General features: G+C 34.6%; 1 protein-coding gene across 4 annotated transcripts in view; it reads right to left on the minus strand.

The window, feature by feature from the left end:
- Positions 1-2,314: 2,314 nt before the first annotated feature.
- The window catches only part of LOC125670234 (neuronal acetylcholine receptor subunit alpha-10-like), a 35,400-nt gene continuing 12,969 nt past the window's right edge, over positions 2,315-24,745 (minus strand). For 2 of the 4 annotated variants that reach the window (XM_048905311.2, XM_048905313.1), the window contains 8 exons: positions 24,334-24,565; positions 21,503-21,592; positions 18,914-19,107; positions 10,713-10,822; positions 10,098-10,558; positions 9,720-9,806; positions 9,376-9,491; positions 2,315-4,149 (listed from right to left, as the gene is read on the minus strand). In XM_048905311.2, coding sequence (XP_048761268.1) covers positions 3,661-4,149; positions 9,376-9,491; positions 9,720-9,806; positions 10,098-10,558; positions 10,713-10,822; positions 18,914-19,107; positions 21,503-21,569 — 1,524 coding nt within the window. In that variant the 5' untranslated portion in view covers positions 21,570-21,592; positions 24,334-24,565 and the 3' untranslated portion in view covers positions 2,315-3,660. Of the gene's footprint in view, positions 4,150-9,375; positions 9,492-9,719; positions 9,807-10,097; positions 10,559-10,712; positions 10,823-18,913; positions 19,108-21,502; positions 21,593-24,333; positions 24,653-24,745 lie in introns of those variants that run through there. The other 2 variants (XM_048905312.2, XM_048905314.2) reach the window with 2 other exon arrangements.

The following is a 24,745-nucleotide window of genomic DNA, read 5'->3' on the forward strand; positions in this document are numbered from 1 at the left end:
AGGAATTTTTTTTTCTAGATTTCACAGCCTTTGGGACTAGTGATTCTTCTAACTAATACTCGAGTGACAGATAAGGCGTGTGGATCTCTTGGTAATTTTCTCATGGGAGAGTGTATAATGATCGCACATTGTTCATATTGTTAAAACATTTACATTTCCAATGTTTTTGCCATTGACATTAAAAATTGTAATGATAGACATTTCCTCATGAACGCGCTGCGGTTGTAAGCAATGCGCGTATAAATGCAGACCTACTTGATAGATACAGTAAATCTATTTTAACGGCTGGGAAATGGGTGGAAGAATTTAATTTTTTTTTTATAATTCGTTCACACGAAATAAAATTTTCTCAATATCCACTTGTCAAATGACGAATAAGCTTGTGAAATTCGCTAAGTCCATAACATTTAATCAATAGTCCAAAATAACAAGAGATGTTTGTAAAACACATATGGTGCAAAATTGAAAAGGGTTATACACACACACATCATTTAATTGAGAGTAGTATCATCAATTCAAAATAAATGGTTCTCAAGATATTGAGCAGACAGTATATTCCCATGTCAAGTTTGACCCTTGACCTTTGACCATGTGACCTCAAAATCAATAGGAGTCATCTTCTCTTGAAGATGTACCAGTGTATCAAGTTTGATGTCTGTCAAGCAAAGGGTTCTCGAGATATTTAACGGACAGTATATTCCTATGTCCAGTTTGACCCTTGACCATGTGACCTCAAAATCAATAGTGGTCGTCTTCTCCTGAAGTCGTATCAGTGTACCAAGTTTGATGTCTGTCAAGAAAAGGGTTCTCAAGATACTGAGCAGACAGTATATTCCCATGTCAAGTTTGACCCTTGACCTTTGACCATGTGACCTCAAAATCAATAGGAGTCATCTTCTCTTGAAGATGTACCAGTGTATCAAGTTTGATGTCTGTCAAGCAAAGGGTTCTCGAGATATTTAACGGACAGTATATTCCTATGTCCAGTTTGACCCTTGACCATGTGACCTCAAAATCAATGGGGGTCATCTTCTTCTGAAGATGTACTGGCATACCAAGTTTGATGTCTGTCGAGCAAAGGGTTCTCTAGATATTGAATGGTCAGTATATTCCTATGCCCAGTTTGACCCTTGACCATATGACCTCAAAATCAATAGGGGTCATCTACTCCTTAGGATGTACCAGTGTGCCAAGTTTGATGTCTTTCAAGCAAAGGGTTCTCAAGATATTGAGCGGACATTATATTCCTATGTCGGGAGTAGATTGACCCTTGACCTTTGACCTTTTGACCTGAAAAACAATAGGGATCCTCTTCTACTCATAACTAATCCACATATGAAATATCATTATCATCAAGTGAATGGTTCTCAAGATATTGAGCGGACAACACATGGTCTACAGACCGACCGACCGACAGGTGCAAAACAATATGCCCCTTCTTTTTCAAAGGGGGGCATAAAAAGTCAAAACTGGAACTCTATTTTGCTTCCTTATATGTTAATCAACATTTGAAGCATCATGGGACATAAAGGAATCCTCTGCATGCAGTTTGTACTAGGTACGTGTCTGCTCTTATTAGCAGAGAGTAACCAATGTTCCGTGCTTTTTCTTTAGTTTCAAATTCATTGCTAATTTTTCACTGACAAAACAGAGTCTTTAGTTTAAGTTCACCTGGTGCAGCCCCAATATTATTGACAAATATTTTGTGTGCATACATTAAAGAATCTTGAAATATTCGTATTTTTATTTCTAACGGTTTTCTCCATAAGAAATTCTTCTATTTATTTTTTCTAAAATTGTAGTCGTTGAAAGTGTACTATCGCACTCCAAAATGAAAGAAAAGTCACAAATATATATAATATGTAAATTAAAGTTATTAGATTTACTACAAATCTATTGTGGATTGCATAAATTTCCAAGAAATAACTAGTGTTAAATAAGTTTATAACAGCAATATGAAATCTGTTGATTTACCCATAGGTAATGGAATTTGATGTAAATATATAGCCTGCTCTTAATTCAAAAATCGTTGGAACGAAATGGAATGAATTTTAATTCGTGGAAACGAATTTGTAATATATACATGTACATATCCTTCCACCTGTTATTAACCAGCTACCGTATTCTATACATGATGAAAGTAGAATCTAAATATAAGAAATAAAGTTCATTTTTGAAAATACATGTGGGTATGAACTGCAATGCTTCATGTCAGCATGCTTTCATGAAGAGCTAACCGAAATATACATGTATACAGGTGTGAAGCGACCTTTTAATGAACAGAAAGTGAAACTGATCAGTGATATCCATTAACAACAGTTGTGTGTGTCTTTATTCATTTTACACCCATTTCCATAAAATAAGTGCACACAGGTAATGTGACAAATTCACCATTGTGCAATTAAATACTATAATGTTTCTAAAATGATTCATAGCTATTGCATTGCCGAATTCTTGCGTAACATTATATTCATCTATAAAATCAATAAACAGAAAACAAACACTTCTGAGTGATCATTAAATGGAAGAAATTCCTCCAAAATTATTTACATCAAATGTACATATTAAATGTTGAATGAAAACGGAAGAAATGAACATCAACCTCGCGTCATTCGTCGATGAATTGTCTTTCTGAAATGATATTCAGGAATAGATTGGTATATCATAAAAATGTACATTTGATTTCAAAACCTGGAAATTGATTGACAGATCAAAACTTAATTGTTATGAATTTTCGTTAACTTATAGAACCACCCCATAAACTTAGTGGTCGTATGGGCAAGTTGAAAGGTCTTGTATTTAAATTTCATTGGTTCTTGTGAATGGATGGTATTTAGTAGATTTTACTCGAAATCTTGAAAGAGGAAGCGATAAAGACCTAGCTAAGACATTTTAGACCCCAGTACAGACTGGACAGTATTGGAATCTTTATCATTTACAGTACAGACTGGACAGCATTGGAATCTTTATCATTTACTTCACTTTAAGAGACTGCAAGTTTAGACTATCAAATAAAAGTAAAATCTTGTAATCTATGCTAACTCTGAGCATAGAGTGCTTTCATATTTACGTATCTAAAAATTTTTTTTTACCGGTATAGCCCTGAGATTACATGTATGTATATTTTTTATTAACCTATTCCTATGTAATATATTTTATGCGCTGGGCTCCATCCCATAGGAGGTAATTGAATACATGGCCTATTAAACATATTATGACATTGAGTGTGCAATTCATTAGCTTTAATTAAAGTGATCATAATAAAGGTGAAACATAAGCATAATATGTAGATATTCGTATTATCTAAATAAAGGGGAAAAGTTCTTATGACGATTCATTTTAGTTTGATTGTGATGATAATGCATGTTTATTATTATAAGTTGATATTTATATATATCTATTAGAGGCTCCATTAAGTGCATATACAGCACATTTTATAGTGTGAAATAAATGGATGAACCTAAGCCAGGAGTTCGGTGTTACATTTGATGCAATTTTTACATTCCGTAGTTATTGATCAAAACATAGCATTCAGTAAAATTCAATGTTGGACAAGCTGATACATAGATATTACAAATATGAGATGTATATCGCATTTTGGACGTAACGACTTCATTTGCATCTAGTATGTGCAATTGTATATCAACAAATTCTATATCATTACTTCAATTCACTAATATCTGTAGAATCAAAAAGCACATTCTTAAAAACAACACAGACGGAGATGATGATCGACAGGAAGTATAGGAAGAAGAAGAGCCTATCCAACACCAGAGCAACAATTCGCCATTCTCTGGCTATCACCTCCTTGGCGTCCTTGTCAGCCACTTTGTCAATCATCTTCTTTAGATATGCTTTGATTTCTTTCACATCACTGGACATATTGTCAAAGTGTCCGGAAAAGCTGGTGGACATCTCCATCTTATCTTGTTCACCTGAGTTTGCTTGATCATTGTGTAACGTGCCATTTGGCTGTTCCTTCCAGCTGCTCTCAGCTTGCATTTCGAAGTAACCAACCTTGTCATATTTCACATTTTTTTCTTTTTTGTTGCCTCCTCTCACAATTCGAAAACTTTCTTGTCCTGGGTTATTATTCGCTGTCACTTGATCGTGCATGCACATTATTTTTGCTATGTAATCAACCATTATCTGAAATTTTAAAATAAAATCATATATATACATGTATTGAAACTTTAAATTTTAAGAAAATGAAATTAACCAAATTGTCTGAGAAATATTTTAGCGGTATTCAATGTTTTATCACAGTATTTCATAGCTTTGATTTGCTTTCATATTTATTAATATTGTATCAAAACATAGTGGAAAATATTTTTTCTATAATTTGGAAACCGATACCGGTAAATCCTATGTATAATGTCTTAGTAGTGATGAGAAGTAAAATGGATGTATTTATTCTAGGTATGCCGAGTAATACTTTAATGTAGTTATAAAACCCAGGAATTTATGATGATTTCACCCCACAGTTTACAAAAACTAGAAATCGTACAAGTTACCCGACAATTCTCACCTCACAGTCTACAAAAACTAGAAATCGTCAAGTTACCCGACAATTCTCACCTCACAGTCTACAAAAACTAGAAATCGTCAAGTTACCCGACAATTTTATGAGTTTAAACAGTATTTTATTTTCTCCCACACCATGGATTAGTACCGTATTTTATGAGTCTAGCATACTGTGTGTGTATAATTGATGGACCTGTACATGTCGTATCAATCAGCAGTAATCCAGTCTGGTGGCTTTAACTACGATCTAGTGATTGTCTAGTGTTTGTCCTAATTAAGGATCAGTGTAAAAAAAAAAATCATCTAGAAACTGAGAGTTATAAATGTAGCAGGATCCAGTTCTGCTAATGAAATAAGATTTAAGCAATCATTGTTTAGACATTCTTGCATGATTGAAACCAAATTCGGTACCGCAAAATAAAGTCAACAGATGTTACGTCAATTTCAAATTAATTAAAAAGACTGAAAATACGTTAGCGCTACCGCCGTTATTTTAATACAGAGGCAACAGAGAAATTTTGGATACAAGAATGCATGGATGATAAAACAACTTTTGACTGAATACAGTTTCAGTTCTTTTAACGTGATCCCAAGTCTCTAAGATTGTATTAGCAAATGCAAAATGATCACAAACCTGAAGATTACAATAATATGTTTGGCTAATAATTATCGCAAAAATACTGAAGAAATATTTCTAAGTCTTAACGGGATCACAATGAATTCCATGCATTCCAATTCATCTCCTCCAGCAAAACAAAACAAAATCATATTGCTACATCTGTAACACACTGTGAAAAGTCACAATCTTGAACATTTAAAAAAAGTCTCATCTACTCCACTATAATAATAATAATAATAATAATAAGACCTTTATTTAACCAGGATTACATATTTAGCGATAACGCTAGTTTTCAATATGGTCCTGCATATAACATACATACAGACAGATATTAGTAAAATAAACACAGATTAAAAGAAGTAGAATACATATAAACTTAAGAAATAATTATGAATGTAAGATAAATAGAATACAAAATGAAGCTTAAAAGGTATGGTGATAATCTCTAAGATAATTTCTCTTAAAACACGCAACACTCGTTGAGTTTCTTATGTTTTGACTCAAGGCATTCCACACTGTGCTCCCTGAAATGCTGAAAGATCTTCTATAATATTCTGTTTTTGCCCTGGGTATATACAAAATATTTGAATAAGAATTTCTAGTTTGCCTCTGACTGACTTCGGATACATATTTAAAAACATTTAAATAATCTGGCATTAAACCATGTAAAACTTTATACACTAAAATGACTTTTCTATAGACAAAGTAATCTGATAGAGGCAACCAGTTAAGTTCTGTAAACATGACATTAGATGGTGTTTCAAAATTTCTGATGTTAAGAATTACCCTTGCAGCTCGTTTTTGCAATATAAAAAGCTTATTCACATTTTCAGCATTTCTTGGATTGCTCCATATAGTACAACAATATGTAAAATGTGGAAAAATCATAGTATTAAAAATCTTCAGCAGCGCATCGTTTGACATAAAATATCTTATTCTTCTTAAAATGCCAATTCTCTTGGAAATCTTGTTCATAAGTGATTCTATATGACTTTTCCAGGACAAAGTTTCATCAATAATAATACCAAGTAATTTTGACTCCTGAACACATTCTATGACATGGTTATTTATCACTAAATTTAATTTTCGATACTTTGATAATTTTTGTGCCGATCCAATAAGCATACATTGAGTTTTAGACAGGTTTAAGCTTAATTTATTTTCCTTAATCCACATTATACTGCGCTGAAGATCTTCATACATCTTTGACTCAATATTTTCCACTGACTTATCTGTTACATCTTGTGAAGTATCATCTGCATACATATTTACATGAGAATGTTTCAGTGCTTGTGGATAGTCATTAATATACAGGATAAAAAACAATGGGCCTAAAATAGAGCCTTGCGGAACTCCAATGGTTACATTTCTTTCCTCCGATAAATTGCCTTTCCAAATAACTCTCTGTGTACGATTTGTTAGATATGATTTAAACCATTCAAAAGTATCATTGCATATGCCAAATGACTTGAGTTTGTGTAATAAAACCTTGTGATTTATAGTGTCAAATGCTTTCCGTAAGTCTATAAAAATTACACCAGTAAGTTTACCTTCATCAATATTTTTAAGCCATCTATCTACTAGAGAAATAAGACTACTTTCACATGAGTGTTTTGGCCTAAAACCAGACTGACAATCTGTAATTAGAGAATTTACTGACAAATACTCATAAAATGAATTAAAAACATGCCTTTCTAAAATTTTGCTCACACAAGGTAAAATGGATACAGGCCGATAATTATTAACTAGACATTCATCCCCTGATTTAAAAAGTGGTACAACTCGTGCCTTTTTCCAGTCATCTGCACAAGTACATGAAGATATAGAATAGTTGAAAATATATGCAAGAATATCACATACACTGTTTGATGAAAGTTTTAGAAGTTTGACAGAGATACCATCCAAACCTGTTGCCTTTGATGCAGACATACATTTTATCTCATTTTCAATAAATTCTGCAGTTATACCTGGTATTGTATAAGAATTTTTAGGCATTTGTTCTTCAACTGTAGGTAAAGTGTCATCAAAATGTTTTCCTAGCTCATGACCAATGTTACAAAAGTAATTATTAAAACATTCGGCAATATCCTTTGTATCTTTAAAAATTACGTTATTGTCCTTAAGAAATGTACAGTTTGTATTCGTTTTCTTAGATGGTAAGAATTGCCTAAGTTTGTCCCACATGTCCTTGGGCTTGTTTTCTGCCTGGGAAATTGCTTCCTCAACAAATGCATGTTTTGCCTCCCTGATCTTTTTCGTCACCCTGTTTCTTGATGCTCTGTATAGGTTCCACGCGTGATCATCATTACTCTGTGTCGCCTTTTTAAAGAGGTGTTCACGACAGTGCATTTCTGTAAGTATGTCATCGTTTATCCATTCTTCTGAACGTGAGTTAATTCTTCTTTCTTTTAGAGGAATGTGTTTATCCACCACTTCAAAAAATTTTGAATAAAAGAATTGCCACATAGTATCAATATCCACCATTTCATATATGGGACTCCAGTCAATAGTGTTTAGTTCTTCTTGAAAACTGCTCTCATTTAAGTTTTTAAAATTTCTATATTTAATATGAACGTGACTGTTTGCACCGGCTCTAATTTTACCATTTACAGCGTAAATCAAGTTGTGGTCACTTAATCCTATTGGGAATACTCCTGATGAAGAAAACTTATCCGGACTATTTACATAAATATGGTCAATTAAAGTACTGGAGTCTTTAGTCTCACGTGTAGGGTTTTTTATCAGTTGCTGAAATCCAATGTTTTTCATGATAGTCTTTAAACGCTTTGTCTTGTACTCATCCACATTGAAATCGCCCATAATTAGAATATCTTTGTGTTCTGCTATTAGTTGTTCAATCCGCCCCTCAAACTTCTCTAACCAATCTACTGTGGAATCTGGAGGTCGATAAGATAAAGCACAGGATGTCTTAGTCGACTGCCCAATAGAAATCACAAATTCAAGCATTTCCAAATCATCCATGATTTTTATGTTTGTAATGGTAAATTTTTCTTTAATGTAGACTAATATTCCACCCCCATTCCACTCCCGGAAGCTGACTTCATTATCATCTATTCATCGCTGTATAATCATTCGCATGGTGATTTAAATTGCCAATACTGTGCTGTGAACGGTATAGTAAAGAGCATCGGCTTCCATTGCTTAGTAACTGATATATGTTGCCAAGGAGATGAATACCTTATTTATCATAACGTCTCTTATAGGTTATATTTGATAAAAAGGTCATCCATAAAAACTGCGGTTACTTTAAAGTTTGTCCAAGATAATAGACTACTGTCAGTTACTTTTGACTGACCCTCCTACCGTATAGTGTATTTGTTTGTTTTCTTAGTTTTACGCTCTTCGCGAATTTTCACTCATATTGAGACGTCATCAGCTGTAGGTAAAGTACCATACCTTTACACCTATGCTTACTGCTCAGGGCCATAGCAGTGAGGGTTCTTTAACGTGCCAACGCCTGGAACGACACTATACCTCAGTTTTTAAAGTTATATCCGAAAAACCCGCGGTGATAGTCACTTCTATATACCAAGCGTTCGGCGAAGGAGCAAACACTTATACCTATGTTTTTACGTCACAGGGCTCGAACTCACAACCTCCCGGTTACGAAGCGAATGCTCTACCACAGAACTACCGCGACCGGTTTTAGCGTATTTGTAATGTAACTCGTCAAGTTTCAGTGATACAATTATTTTTAAAGTGGAAAAGGTCATGGTCAAAGGTCATCAAAAATGGCACATGACACATTGTCTTATCATGGTATACCCACATCCCAAATAAAAAAAAAGTTATAGTTCGAAACAAAAAATGCCCAAAAATTCTATTATTTGACCTCACATAAAAGGTCAAGGTCATATGTCATCAAAATAGCACATGGCACACTGTCTTATCATGGTACCAAATACCAAAAGCCTATGTCAAAAGACACAAAAGTTATGGTCTGGACAAAAAAATGCACAAAAACTTCTATTAATTTATTTATTTGACCTTTACATAAAAGGTCAAAAGTCATCAAAAATGGTACGCGATACACTACCTTATCATGGTATACATTAAAGTTCTATATCAGAAGATCAAAATGTTATGGGCCCAGACAAAGTTTGTATGAGAAGCGAAAGAAGCGGGAGGATAAGAATTCACATTGAAACAATGTCCCCCTTCTAGGATGGGAAGACATAATTTATAAAGTGTGTGGTTTTAATCATACCTACCGTTTTAATCGGCCGTGGTACACGTGACTTTGACCCTCGGAAGTAAAGATTTACAATGACGACGGATAAAAAGGTTGACAGTGTAATCATGATCATGTTCAGACAGTAGTAAGCACCTGAAATTATTCATATCATTTCTTGATTGTTATTGTTAATATTTGTCACATTGTCTTGATAAATGAAATGTAGATATTGCGTTCGAACTCATGCTGCGAGTTTTTCATATAAATTATACTAGACATGGTCATGAAATCCTTTAGATATATTATTAGTTATACTACATAAATTAAGACTCTCAAAATATATCACCACATACTACCTGTTGAATAGTATAAGTGCCTTACCGATGAGGGGTATAGAGGCTGACGCCGGTGGTGTTGATTCGTTCAGAAGGAGAAGTAACACAAAGAAAGCCACAAATATATTCATTCCTACAAGATTATAGAAGTGCGATCAAACATTTCATATGCAGGCCTATACCATAAAAGATGACTGTTTAATTCAATATATCTACATTTCTTATCTTTGTTTTTGCTTCTCCTTTTTTTCATTTGATATCTTTGCCCATTGTAATGATAGCCATTTCCTCATTAATGCGATGCAGTTGTGAACAAAACATTATGAATCTTGATAAATATAGAAAGAGGGCATGGACTACCACGCTTCACAGCGTGCCAATCAATCCCTTATGATGAAATACCAGTATTACTTTTCGTTCATACCTAACTGCATTTTTGCTGGTGACTCTGGTGGAAGCCAAAATAACACTAACGTTAGAGAGGACAGCAGAATACAAGGAAGAATCAATATGTAGTTATAAAATGCAGGTTTTCGTTTGATCTTAATCATAAATGTGATGTCAACATAGGGAGCATCCGGGCAACACGCGTAAGTGATGACGTTTCTACTGACACCAGACTTGAGAACATTCCATTCGTTACTTTCCACGTAATCCGACAATTCGAACCCCGTTGGTACTCCATAGTGTTCCTGCAGGTCAATCTGTCCACCATCGTAACTCCATGTGCTGAATTTCAGTTTACAAGTCTGTATGTCAAAAGGGAAGTACATAATGTCTATTTTGCACACACTTTTAAATATCGCTTGGGGAATCCACAACACAGTTCCATCACTATGAATAACCATGTTAGCATCTCTCCTCTCCTCCATCCTCTCATCAGCACTGAAAATTACAAACGCAATTTTTTCAATGACTTCCAAAATAGGGAACGTGATACACACCTTTAAATTATATGTCAATCAAATTAACTGAGTGTAATCTTTAATAGTATACCGTGAAAAAAAAACCCGGCGTAACCGCTACGATAAAAACTTACTAGTTGTACAGTTTTATGTCGGGTTCCCATATACTACCCTTGGGGACCCTGATCTTCGCTATGCTGTCAAACTCGGATTCATTCCAACGCATGTAAATATCTTTCCATTCCTGGTGCAAATAGTAAAAAGGTATCAATAAGTCCATGGTCAAAAGTCGCATATAAACTTTATTACTTCATCTCAGATTACCGGGTACTTGTCAATAATTCAGTCCTAATATATTCAGTATAGGAATTCATTTGTACTCCACCCGGGTGTTTGATAATTACTTTCCATCACAGAGTACATTGTGTATATATATCACGCTAGCAAGTAATTGTACATCTTAGCATCGGTTTTCAATTTTTGATAAGGCTCTCGGGGAAGAGGAAACGCACAACATGATGTCAGAAGCTTTTCTGGTCACCAATTCTGTTCTTTATCAAAGTTTTTCAGTCAATATGAATATTTCATAGTCTTTCCTTCCAGCAGAATTTGTCAGTCTCTTGAGATGTTACATAAATATGAATTTAACATTGCGTATACTGTTCAGGACTTGACATGATATTCAATATGTCGATGATGTATTATAACTGTGGGACTGAAGTACAATTACATTATGGTTGTAATCATTGCACTGATGACCGCAATGCGCCATTAATTTGTTCTCCTCAGAGATTTTATTGGTTCTAAACAGTGACAAATGCGTCCGAAGATCATTCTTATTTGTTTCATTAATGATGAAGCGATGTGTAGTACGTGTAATTCGAACACACGTTTATCATTTGACTTAGCAAAAGACCAGACCTACAATGAATTAAAACAAGTCACGTTAGGTATATACCTATAGTCATCGGACATATTCAACAAGAGGCCCATGGACCACATCGCTCACCCGAGCCCTGCTGTTGTTCACCTGTTGTGATTTTTAAAGATTTTTTTTTCAACCTTACTCCCATAAAAAATTGCAAAGGTCCTGACATAACTGAAAATGAATTCACATAACTTGGGGATACCTCAACACCAATATGATTTACATGACCTTGCTGTTCTGGGAGAAGGTCAAGGTCACATAAATCATGGTTTGATATAAAACGTCTTGCCATAAGAAATCTATACAAAATATAAAAGTTCTACATTAAATAATTCCGGAGATATTGAATAAGTAAGATTTTTTAAAAGTAAGTAATACTCCAAGGCCCAGGTCACACACTGCGCTATCACATTGTCTTCACATAAAGAATATAGATACAAAATACGAAAGCCCTTCCATATATGCAAATAGGAGATATTAATTAAATAGCTTAAGTTTTCTAAAAAGGTCACAAGATCATGGTATGAAATGACAGGACTTGCAATAAGAAATCTATATATAAAATAAATCTATATCATATTTATTATAGAAAAATAAGTCCGGGTTTTTTCAAAGTATATCAAACTTTAAGGTCATAGTCATGAGTTCAAACATCTTGGTATTACATAAAAGGCATTGCCATAAAGAATCTATTACAACATATGTCAGACAGCCCTACCTTAAATAGTGCAGTAGATCATTAATATATTACATTTTCTTAAAAGTAGGTCAAACTCCAAGGTTAAAAGATTAAACAAAAAATGCCCTCAGCTTTAGTCGCAGGGGCGACAAAAACCTTGAATCCACCCAGCGCGGTTACATTTTCTTTAGTGTGGCCCTGCTACTTTTAAATAGAATTTGTTTTAATCAATTCCCTATATATTACCATATAAAACTTTGATCCCCTATTGAGACCCAACTCTACCCCCGGGGACCATGATTTGAACAAACTTAAATGAATCTACTCTATGTCAGAAAGCTTTCATGTACATTTCAACTTTTCTGACCAAGTGGTTCTTGAGAAGAAGATTTTTCCTATATATAAGCATATCTACGGTGTTCTCTCACTATACCCCTGCAGACCAGGATTTGAACAAATCTGAATACACACTATGTCAGGGAGCTTTCAAATATATTTCAACTTTTCTGGCCTAGTGGTTCTTCAGAAGATTTTTAAAAGACTTTTCCAATATATCAGCATTTAAAACTTTGATCCCCTATTGTGGTCTCATCCTAACCCTGGAGGCCATGAAATTCTCATGAAATTGTGCTCCTTTATTAGCTGACCTGTTTTTATATTCTTGCGAGGCAGAATTTATTCAAAACCTTCTACACGAGAATAAAAAATCAATTGCTGTGGCCTACCTTCAACTCGACATTTACATATATCGACGACGTTTTACCTATTAACACAAATCATTTTCATTCATATGTCAATTCGATATATCCTAGTGAACTCGAAATAAAAGACACCACAGAATCTTCCACATCTGCTTCATACTTAGATATTTTATTGAACATAGACATTAACGACAAACTAACAAATCAACTTTATGACAAACGGAATGACTTCAGCTTCTCCATCGTCAACTTCTCATATATATGTAGCAATATTCCATTATCACCTGCATATGATGTTTATGTCTCTCAGCTGATTCGATACGCAAAAGCTTGTTCTGGGTATTATCAGTTTTTAAATCGAGGCGGGCTACTGACATATAAGTTGATGTTACAAGAGATTCATCAGTATCGTTTAAAATCAGTCTTTTGTAAATTTTATGGTCATTAAAACGATCTAATTTAATTACCAATACAACCTGTTATTGAGTAAAATGCTGTATGATATGCTTCATACCAATTACGGATTACTCCAATACCCGATCGAGATATAGGGCTCGCGGCGAGTGTGACCAGTTAACAGGATATGCTTAATCCTTCTAGACTCTGGTATGTCCAGGGGTCTGTGTTTGCTCTACTCTTAATTTTGTATTCTTTATAGGACCTACAATCTTCGTTTATCTTCACCCTTTCATGTAAATTTCAAATTTTCTGACCCTGTGGTTCTTGAAAAGAGTTTTAAATGACCCTATGCTTGCCTTTTCTTGATTATCTTCCCTTTGAAAAGGACATGACTCTTCGTTTGAACGAACTTGAATCCTCTTCACTCAAGAATGATTTGTGCCAAGTTTGATTGATATTATGAAAAGTTAACGCCTACCACGACAACAAACACTGTACAAATTTTTATCAGAAAACCTGTCTTGAGCCTTCGGCTCAGCTGAGCTAAATAGGATGGCTGCAAAATGTTTGATTTCAGCATCTCTTTACAAAAAGGTGTGAAAATAGTCCATTGTGTAAAAGAGATGATAGAGCGTTACCACCCCCACATTGGTCATAGTGCACTTACAGTTGCCGAAGAAAACCATATATACAAAACTATAAGTTAACATGGTCGTTTTTACTCAATGCATTTTACAGAAATTATCAAATATTTATTGCGTAACATTACTAAAAGTATGGTGCATTTGCATTATTTTGATATTTTATTAATGTCTTATTTGGAAATTTTATTGTTTCCATTCATTTATTTTGCTTTCTCTCTCTCAGATGAAGTTGAGTAAGGGCTTATTCTACTATGTACGACTGAGATTCATTTAATATATAACTATGAGTCTGTCGAAAATAATACAACCACACTGATCAGGAACTGGTCACGGACGCTGAGTTAACAGTAGGGATGCTCTAATATTAGTTAACATTCAACAAGGGATCTCCATACAAATCTAGATATCACCTCCGTACAAATCTAGTTATTACGTGATATATTAGATAATTGAATGCATTTTACAGAAATTGTGGGTGTACCTGTTGTATTTTATATCTCTATGTACAATATTAGAAACTTCCTTACCCAAATATACTGACGGGACTTTAAAAACGCAACACATCTTTTTTCTAAATATTTTTTTTTACCATACTTTTATAATATTCATTGCAAACTTCACTCATCATACATCGCTATGGTTTTTAAAATCCATTACCTTTTGTACCCGCGTTCATTATTCACACGATGCATAGCACGAAAATTTCCGGCCGCTATTCAAAATTAATGAAAAGGTAAAAAGTTTTGTCGTGATAAAAACAATTCTGATGATTATAAATGCAAAATCAACAGTAGAGATACTATGCCGCGTTTTAACAATAGACGTTAGTCAGCGGGAGGCAGCAACACGTTTTCGTGTTCATCCATGTACAATGAGCCGGTTGTTGCGAAGCAGGATCAATAATCGTACAAGACTGGTCGACCGCTTGTGAAAAGGCCACGTCAACAAGCGTCCGTACAGCAACATCAGTTGCGGGATAGGTTTACGGCTGCTGCGATTATGACAAGGCAACGAATAGGCATCATGATTGGTCCCTTCATCTTAGTCTAGTATCTAGGATATTGAAACATCATGGGATCTGCTGTAGAAGACCTTACAAAGGATTACAACTTCAACAGACGTTACAGAGTGCTAGTGCTGTAGGCCAGACAGTTTGAGCTCGCCAACAGACAGACTCCAAAATTGGACACAGGCCTTGTCCTTCACTGAGTCAGGATTTAAAGTAATGCTGACGGCAGAGCTCTAGTTTACCGCCCTGTACATGAGGTAGAAGGGGACAGTTTCGCACTAAAAGCCCGGTCAACTTTTAAAAAAAAACAAAAAAACAAGAGTACCGCAAACGGTACATAATACGCCCGTGAAATGCTTACATAGGGTGTTTTTCTTGTGCTATAATTTGTATAACTTTGCTTCAGGTAGTATCAGCCATCATGAGGCTGTGACAAACTTTCATATGAACAAAGGGTCTTAGCTTAAAAATGGAGATTTCCTCAAAATGGACCAAGTTCAACAACCTGCAATTTTTTCAAAAATGGAAGAAAATCGAAATCCTTCACCAGATGCACATCTTCAGTACCTATACAAACACTCCACAAAATAAGAAGGTCCTCACTTGAAAACTGTGGGAGGAGTTGGGCAGACAAATTATGTACCCTTCATAGAATATTAATTTCTAAATAGACTAAGTTCAACAACCTGTAATTTTCTCAAAAATTGTAGAAAATCAAAATCCATCCCACATGCATATCTTCAATACCCATACAAACACTCCACAAAATAAGAAGGCTTTCACTTGAAAACTGTGGGAAGAGTAGGGCGGACAAATTATGTACCCTCCATATAATAATTATTTCCAAATAAAGGGGCAAAACTGGAAAAAAGGTAGAAATGGATCAAAATTGCAGTATGATTCAGAGTGACCCACAAAGAAGCTACACAGCAAGTTTCAGCATGATATGTGAAAGGGAAATGAAATTATAAAGAGAAAACCCCGAAGGGACGGACGTACAGACATCGCTGTACCATAATACGTCCCGTCTAAAGACGGGCGTATAAAAATGGAAATACCCCATATTTGAAGTGATATTACATGTGTAAAAATATACAATAATTTTAGGATTCATGTCAAATGTAGCTGAGTGCTTAGTACAAATGTTGATATACAACATGTAGGTGTCACCATGATTCCTAGCATGTAGATGGGTGCAAATACGAAACTAAGACACGTGGTCAGTTGCTGAAGAAATTCCGGTGAAAACATGCAGGGTTCAGCAAAAGCTCTGTAGCTGAGAGGGAAGGTGGATGGCCCCATCTGAGAGGTAGATTTTTGAGAAGGGCAGATAGGGTTCTTGATTGTGCACAGTGTCTAAATCCCCATGTTTGGTACTGTGATGGTCTGGGGGTGGTGTGGATGAGAGAAAATCAAAGCAAAAAAGAGGAACCTGCTCAGAGCATGTAGATTACATGAAATTTAGGGTCATAATTTATTAACTACACCAATATGAAATACAAGTATTGACATAAAAGGGAAATATGATTTTTCATTAGTCTGTCATAATCTGACTTTGATGTATACCCCCTATCCACATGTTTCAGAACCAAAGAAACTGTCCCCTGTCACCTGAACGTTGTGTAGGTAATTCTGAACGTTGTGTAGGTAATTCTGTCCGTGAATGTAGCAGATTCGCGGAGGTAGCACCATGGTCTGAGTACGATTAACAAATATTTTCGCTCACAATTGGTTATTTAACTGCCAGACGGTATTTAGACAAACTTCAGCAGCCGTTTTTAGTACCATATATATATATATATATATATATATATATATATATATATATAATTAGTAGGGAAGATCATGTTGTAATTAATAGGAAAGATCGTGTTGTAATTAATAGGGAGATCGTGTTGTATTTCCCGTGGGGATCCGAGTTAGAATAGGTCCTCAGCACTCCTTGCTTGTCGTAAGAGGCGACTAAATGGGGCGGTCCTTCGGATAAGACCGTAAAAACCGAGGCCCCGTGTCGCAGCAGGTGTGGCACGATAAAGATCCCTCCCTGCTCAAAAGCCTTAAGCGCTGAGCATACGCCTAAATTTTGCAGCCCTTCACCGGCAATGGTGACGTCTCCATATGAGTGAAAAATTCTCGAGAGGGACGTTAAACAATATAAAATCAATTATATTGTATTAATTTTTCAATATTTTATAATACATGTAGTAAAATTAAACCAAATTAAATTAAATCGGTTGGGGGGGGGGGTTGCAATAGTTCTACCTTATACATGTAATTTTAAAAATTGAAATAAAATTGATAAAGCATGGTCCGTTAGTAGCGTTTTGGACCTTTGAACCAATTTATTTTTGATAGCAAAACAAGAGGTCCACAGGCTTTATCGCTCACAGAAGTACTCGCTACTCCAAAGGGCTATGAAATCTAGAAAACAAATTCCTGTTCTTAATATCGAAGCTAAATTGTTCAGCAACAGTATAAAACAAGATGTGTTCTTAAAACTTTAATGCCCTCAAACGTGCATACACTGTTGAAAGGCTTAAATAATAACATGATAGGTGTATTAACATTAAAAGATATGATTAATTTGGACCCATCCTAGAGTCTAACCCTGGGTTATAAAATTCACCATTTTTTGTACATCCTTTCCTGCTATTCCTAGGTATGCATTTAGATTTTATACAGTATTAGCAAATTTACACATAAATACTATATACTAAGTGTTGGTCCCACCCTGGGGTCAGAACCCCTACCCTGGGGATCAAATTTACAATTTTGGTAAAGGACTCTCTTATGAGTAACCATGAAATATAAGGTGATTCCACCCGAGGGTTGCAAAAAAGCTGTGAAACCCGAGGCTTTCACAGCTTTTTTGCAACTCCGAGGGTGGAATCACCTCTATATTTCATGGCAACTCATAAGAGAGTATTTTTCTCTCATATTTCTAGAAATTTTCCGTTTTCCTTGTGCCTATATAGCGACGACATTTTGAGAATTTTCCAATGAATTAATTTTTCGCTGTACATTAAAAATAACACCAGAATCGAATTCTACGACCTTCATTTTGGCAACTACGTTGCTGACAAAAAAATCGGCCGACGAGTTGTAGGTATGCTCTCAAACAATATTCCCTTGTTGATTTTGCTGAACTTTTCTTCAAATCTTGGGGGATTATATTAGTTATACCGATAAGTGTTATTTGGTGCATAATTGGATAGTTGAAAAAATACCGGGTACCGTCAGTTACAGCAAGTGCTTTAGATATGAGAATTAATATTATAATGTGCATATAAAATATTTTCATGAAATATACCAATGTTTAGTGGACAATAAAAAGACTTAACACTTTAAAAATAAAATAAATCCATAATCCTGGAAATTTATATGTAATACACGGGAAGTTTTATGTAAATGTATAGTTAAATTTGGTCGGGATCGGGATGAAATGGTAAACTGTAACTTGAAATAATTCCTAAAATAATAAAAACAAACACAATACAAAGTAGTGATATATTCATTAAACTAAAGTAAGAACACCTACAAAATGCGGTTTAATTGCATAGAATTATGAAATTTTACCAGTACTCTAAAGTACTCAAGCGTACTCTGTTTAGTAGGACGGAGCTCTCAGCGCAAAGTTTCTTTCCACGGAAAGTGAACCATTAGGAAAACTATATACTCGGAAAGAACCTTATACTAAGATGAAAGACCTGCAATCTGAATAACAACGATTATATTATTGGTGAGTATCCACGATAACAATCATCTTTGTTTACACTATCGAGGGTGATCTGTGTTGAAGGCTACTTGGCATCTCTGTTCCCATTGTGCATCTATTTTCTGAATAGATATGTCATATGCGAATCAAAGTAAGCATGCAAAGGTAATACTTCCTGCAATCCAATATAAGCACAAATTCATGCAATGACGTTTTTAGATATCGTATACATGTATTAGTAATATGTGTTTTACACTTACGTAAGTGACCCAAACGTTGGTGGTCAGTACTTGGTTTCTCTCGTCCAGGTCGAGAATCTGTATCAGACTGAGCCCGAACTTCACTGTCAGGATCTGATGGTGACGCTCCACCGGTCGTCCCATGATCCCCCGCTCTTTGTACTCCGATAGTAAATTTTTAATCAGGACCTTCTCCGTGGACATTTGCACGACGTCTTGCAAAGCAAATACCACACAATATCAAATAAATGTTATTGTAATTCTTCATAGTACAGATGGTCTATCTATAGAATGTTTATTGCCAAAATTATAGTGTTACATACTGCTTCCGAGTGTTCTATTTGCAGTCAATGACCCTTGTTTTAATTACAGTCCCTACGTAATGTATTCCAAAGTTTATTCTACATGTCAAGATTAATTTTAATGCCCTTTGATCCGAGATAAGTGTAGTTGATACCTCATAATCCCAAGTTCATAGAAGAAGAAAAAACAATTCAACAACACTCATTAAGTATTGCAACATAGTTATAAAAGGCTACAATCTTAACAGATTGTGTAATGACTGGATAATATATATCTGTCTGTCCCACAATTAGTTCCACCGGGTAATTACACTATCTAGGACCTGTGATTTATTCATTAACAAGCGTGTCATTAACTAGAGATGGTACTTTATCATCTTTCCAATAGCAAATTCCCGGAAACTGATTGGCTTATTAATAGATGACAAACCTTGAGGAGCAGCGGTCAATGTTCGACATTGGCCATAACATAATATGTTTATGGCAACAGTTAAATATTTATTAATAGAAAATAAAATGAGTGAAAATCCTGTACGGAATCTTTAATGTGTAAGCAAATACTCTGCTAAAAACATGGTTTGTGCAAAGCAAATATTCGTAAATGAAAGCTTTTTTTTTCTTTCGAAGAAAACATACTAATTACTATATATAGGTGATGATCTACAATTATCCTGTGACCTTACAACACAAGGTTAGGGTTAAATTGGTTTAAATATAAATAAATCATCAATGATGTACATGCAAAAGTTCAGACTAGGCTTTCTAGAGATATGAATTGTTTTACCTAAGGTGTGACTCTAGAGATGAAAAATGAGTGATTTTCTATAAAGTCAGTAATTTGTAATTCGTAGTATGAACACTTCTTTTATTCCCACGGTGTTTGATACTGTATTATTTCAAAGGCAAGATCACAGTTCTTAGTTGCACAATCACTAGTTACTTTAACATATTGTTAACGCACCACTTACCGTATTGTCGACCAGTCGGACAGGCGCTTTTCAATAGCGCTTTCACTGTTCTGGGCATATTTAATGTATCATGACACGGGTATATAATGTGTATATCATTTCTACAAAAATGCACCTCTAAAGGCCAACAGGAGACGGGACAGCTAGAAATAAGTTACAGATTGTAAACTGTATTTACTTTAATTCGTCGAAAATAAGTTTTGGAAATATACGTAAATTTCGGAAAAAAATTAAATTTGATCGGGAAAGTAAATTTTTTATGAATTTCGCATTCTTAACCTTTGGTTTTTTAACAGTGTAGGGTGCTGGATGAGTTTAAAGTAAAACAGAAATTGTAAAACAAAACAATAAAGCCTTGTAAAACCATCAGTGCATTTTCTGTTATATATATTCATCTTGGTGAACCATGTGTTACTAAGAATTGTCATCAAAAGACAATTCCAGTTGAGAAATTTAGTAACCTAATAAAACTATATTGACCATAGCCACTGTGTCACAAGTAATTCTAGAGAAAATGTATGAAGTGCAATAAAGGTTGACTAACTACTAAACAAGCATATAAATGAGTAAATTACGGATGTGCCCCGGTAATTGGAGTTATTGTTAAAGAATTAATTTTTCTCGTTAACCATTTCTTCCGTTTAGGTACCATTCCTTTTATCATTTAACATACGCGCCTCTTCTGTTTCTGTTTAGATTTAAATTAATCCCGGATTTACATAAATTGTAAACTTTTCATCCTTTTTAACCATTAAGCTCAGTTAAAATGTATTTCGTGAGTACATAACTATTGTATACTCTCGCGTAAATACACTGTTCATTTTCGATATCTCCACAAAAAAGGTTATCCATTAAACATGAAATATTGTAATTTAATTTAAACCAAAATCAGTTATATCACAATCTAGTGCAGTTTTATTATTTACTCATATTCAAATCCTCGGCGCTTTTAAAAAGCCCAAATAATGCCGATATTTGTGTTTGTGTGTGTGAAGTCGTGAACCAATAGAGTGTTACTCCTTTTACATGTTTACATCGAATCTTAGTCTTTAATTTTGAAAAATAGCGAAAAGGGAATCATGCAAACAACAAATGCAATTTGTAATTAAGTGATCGTATCATAAGTGCCGTGAATGTTTAGTCCCTCTTAGGAGTCAATCAAGAAGTATTGTTTTAGTTACTTAACTAGATAGTCTACTTTCACTATCCATTGCTCTACTGACGTGACATTCATTTCTGTGATTGCTGTGTTAATGTGAAGTCTTAATTTGAAAGCTTCTGACGTACACTCAGCAGGGAGAGACAACATACATGCAACCTCGTGACTTTCTGTCTCCTACCTCTAGCGTGACACTTTTGCCACGTGATAACCATCCCCAATTGTAAAATAAGCAGCAACCAATCCATCTTGAAGAACGACTAGTGTCTATCTGTTTTGACATATAGAGTTATATTACAGTACATGACGTCATGATTCAAGCAAATCAGTCAACAATATTGCAGCACAATTGGGACACAAGGTTGACCGACTTTTATACAGGGTAATAATTAATTAACTAAAAATATATCACCCAATCACCTCCCTATGGTCCTTGTCAATAATGTCTATCAGAGTCAAACGCGCTGACGTGTTCGAATTAAGCGAGTCGTTTCAGCGGCAGTTTTGAGAACTTAAAGAAGTTGGACGTTTATACGCTGTACTTTCAGTGAACCTATTAAAAGCCGCAGGTATTGATGAGAAATCAGATAATCCAAACGAAACATAATACATCCTCTTTCTTCCAAAATATAAAAAAATAAATACCTCCTATCTTATTAGATAGGGGAAAGATGAAGGAATAACGCTTGAAGAGTAGTAAATCCAAAGTCTTTTATTCGACTATATCGTATCGTCAGCATTTGCTTTATGATTTAGCTTGAAAAAGGTTTACTCTCTCAATTAAATGGGCAATAACTCATGGTGATTTTTAGCGAAAATATATTATTAAACCTAGAAATTTTGTTTTCTTTGATTAAGATTTACTCCCGGTTACCAAATTAGCCATTATAATATTGTGTTAAAAGTAGTAAAGATATTGAGGTAGCCAGTTTTTATCAATTTGACTGAATCATTATGTTTTTTACAGTGCCTTTTAATCAGTGTAAGATAAGCATGTTCTTAGCTCTCTTCTATTTTTCTCTCCCCCCCCTCCCCCCCCCCCCTGCAGAAAGTTGTAATGGAAGGGGACAATTCGCGACAGAGTGATTTCAAATTAGGAAGTTACAAAATTCATGCTTTTTTTTTTAATGACGTCACGTGGATTTACATTGGTGTTAATGAACATTAATTCCACTCCTCCCTATCTTAATTTCACCCCTACCTATTATGAAATGTTTTATTATATATTGGAGAGAGCAAAGTAACATGATTAACAGTGTTTCTCTATCTATCTCTCTCTCTCTCTCTCTCTCTCTCTCTCTCTCATGTTCTCCTTAAATTGACAGAACTTGTGTGCCAAAATTACGTGTATTTTGAAGATACATCATTAAGACTGTATATTCTGACTGTATATCATCAAAAACTTCGTTATCTCGGAAATTGATTGTAGACTTAGAAATATGTACATTCATCTATTTCATTAGAATACTTTTAGCCAGTGGTATTTCGATGGTTTAAAATCTTTATTCTGGTATAATGTACAAATACAGTCATGAAAACATAAAAAGCATGAACATTTACAAAAACATGTAAGGCAATCGAGGAAAACAGATCATGTTTTGTTATTCCTATTAGAATTGTGTGTTCTTCAACGATTTAGGAGATTAATCTTTTTTTCTGAACGGCGTTTTAAAAAAATCACAACCACAAATCAAGGATTAAGTAATGTTTTTCTCTTTGGAAGATAGAAAAAAGAAAACCCCGTTTTTAATTGTAGATTAAAATCTAAATAAAAATTCTAATGGTCATGTTAGTGATATGCCCATTGCTCCCTTATACATCTTCAATCTGGAAAGGTTCAAGTTTAGGTAAAAACTCTTACATAACTTACTAAATTTATCTCTTCACCCATAAAATACCAAAGTCTTTCTTTCACTTCTCCTATCTCACTGAGCATTGTCACTTTAGAAGAGAGATGTTATTGACCATTAAAGCTTTTTATATTAATAGAACAACATAATGGTATTATCATTAATCGATTCTCAGCCAGTGTTTAAATGAAAAGAGTTCTTTAAAGAATGAATTGAGATTTATTACACCAAGTCATTTCCTTATCAACGGGAGGTACTGAGACGAATCGCTATTACCGTATGCTTCAAGAGAATGCATTGTAGTTTTGAAAGTTATCTTGAATCTAGGATAATCACTTTATAGTATACTGTAATGTATTCAGAATTATCATAATACTTACAGACTGTGCATCGGCGAAGAAATCTTTTCAGTTTGATACTAGCTTATATAGCCTCATGAATTACATTTCGCATTGAAATACTGGATTAAAGGGTAAAAGAGCAGTGATTTTAATAAAATCTTAGTTACAGAGGTGCACGTGAACAGGTTTTGACGTTACCGGATTACAATTTGGATAAAAAGTGTCATTTGTATAAATAAAAATCTTTAAATAATCATCAAAAGATTTAGGTACACTAATTATACACCAATCATACACTAAACATAAGTTGGTGTATGAATTCTCAGGAACAGTCCATTTATTCTTTACGATGTTTACATTTTGAATCCAATGTTTAACGTAGAGATCTCCTAATAACACATCTTTTTCTGGACTCAGTGATTCAATTAAAAAGGCAATGAAAATCCGCTATCCAAACATTTACTGGTAAATACCATTTTAACTCCACACTATTGACGCTACAAATGTACTTCTGAGATATAAAAACTTGATAATGTAAAGTATGTTTTTCAAATGTGAAAAGCTAATTTCTATATTTCTCCAATGATCACACAATACTTCTTCAAATAAAATCAAAACTCTCTGATCGAGCGAATATATAATATACACACTTCGTTTAGATTGGTCATGATAAAATAGGAGTGTAGTTATTTTACTTTTAGTAATTAAGTGAAAATGGACAATAATTTATTCGAATAATTTCGTCGTTTTGTGGGATATTTAATATTTGATGATACTCAGAAATCGGGAAGAAAACAATTTACCAAGATTTCATCACTCACCTAAAACAGCAGCTATAACCAAGGAAGTAGAGATTGTCCGGATTCTATAACACATCTTATTGCAATTGAAGGTTAGTGCAGACTATCCAAACAGTCTGTGCACGTGAATTACTGTAAATGAAATGTACAGCGTATCATCGCCTGCGCGGCGAGGGATTACAGATCCAACTATTGGTAAATCCGACTAAAGCCAGTCACGTCCTTTGGGCATTCCAGCTTCATGGATGAGGGCCTGCAAATTGCACAACAGTGTTTGATTGATACGTGAAAGTTGAGAAAAATACAATGAAAAAATACACATAGTTATTCACAAAAGCCTGTCGTGCGCGTTCTCTGCATCGGAACGTTAAATTACCCCGGGTTTTTTTTTTTTCCTCTTGCAGATGTGCGTACTGTCACTATCTGTATTCGA

Source organism: Ostrea edulis, chromosome 4, assembly GCF_947568905.1.
Source record: "Ostrea edulis chromosome 4, xbOstEdul1.1, whole genome shotgun sequence".
Classification (NCBI taxonomy): domain Eukaryota; kingdom Metazoa; phylum Mollusca; class Bivalvia; order Ostreida; family Ostreidae; genus Ostrea; species Ostrea edulis.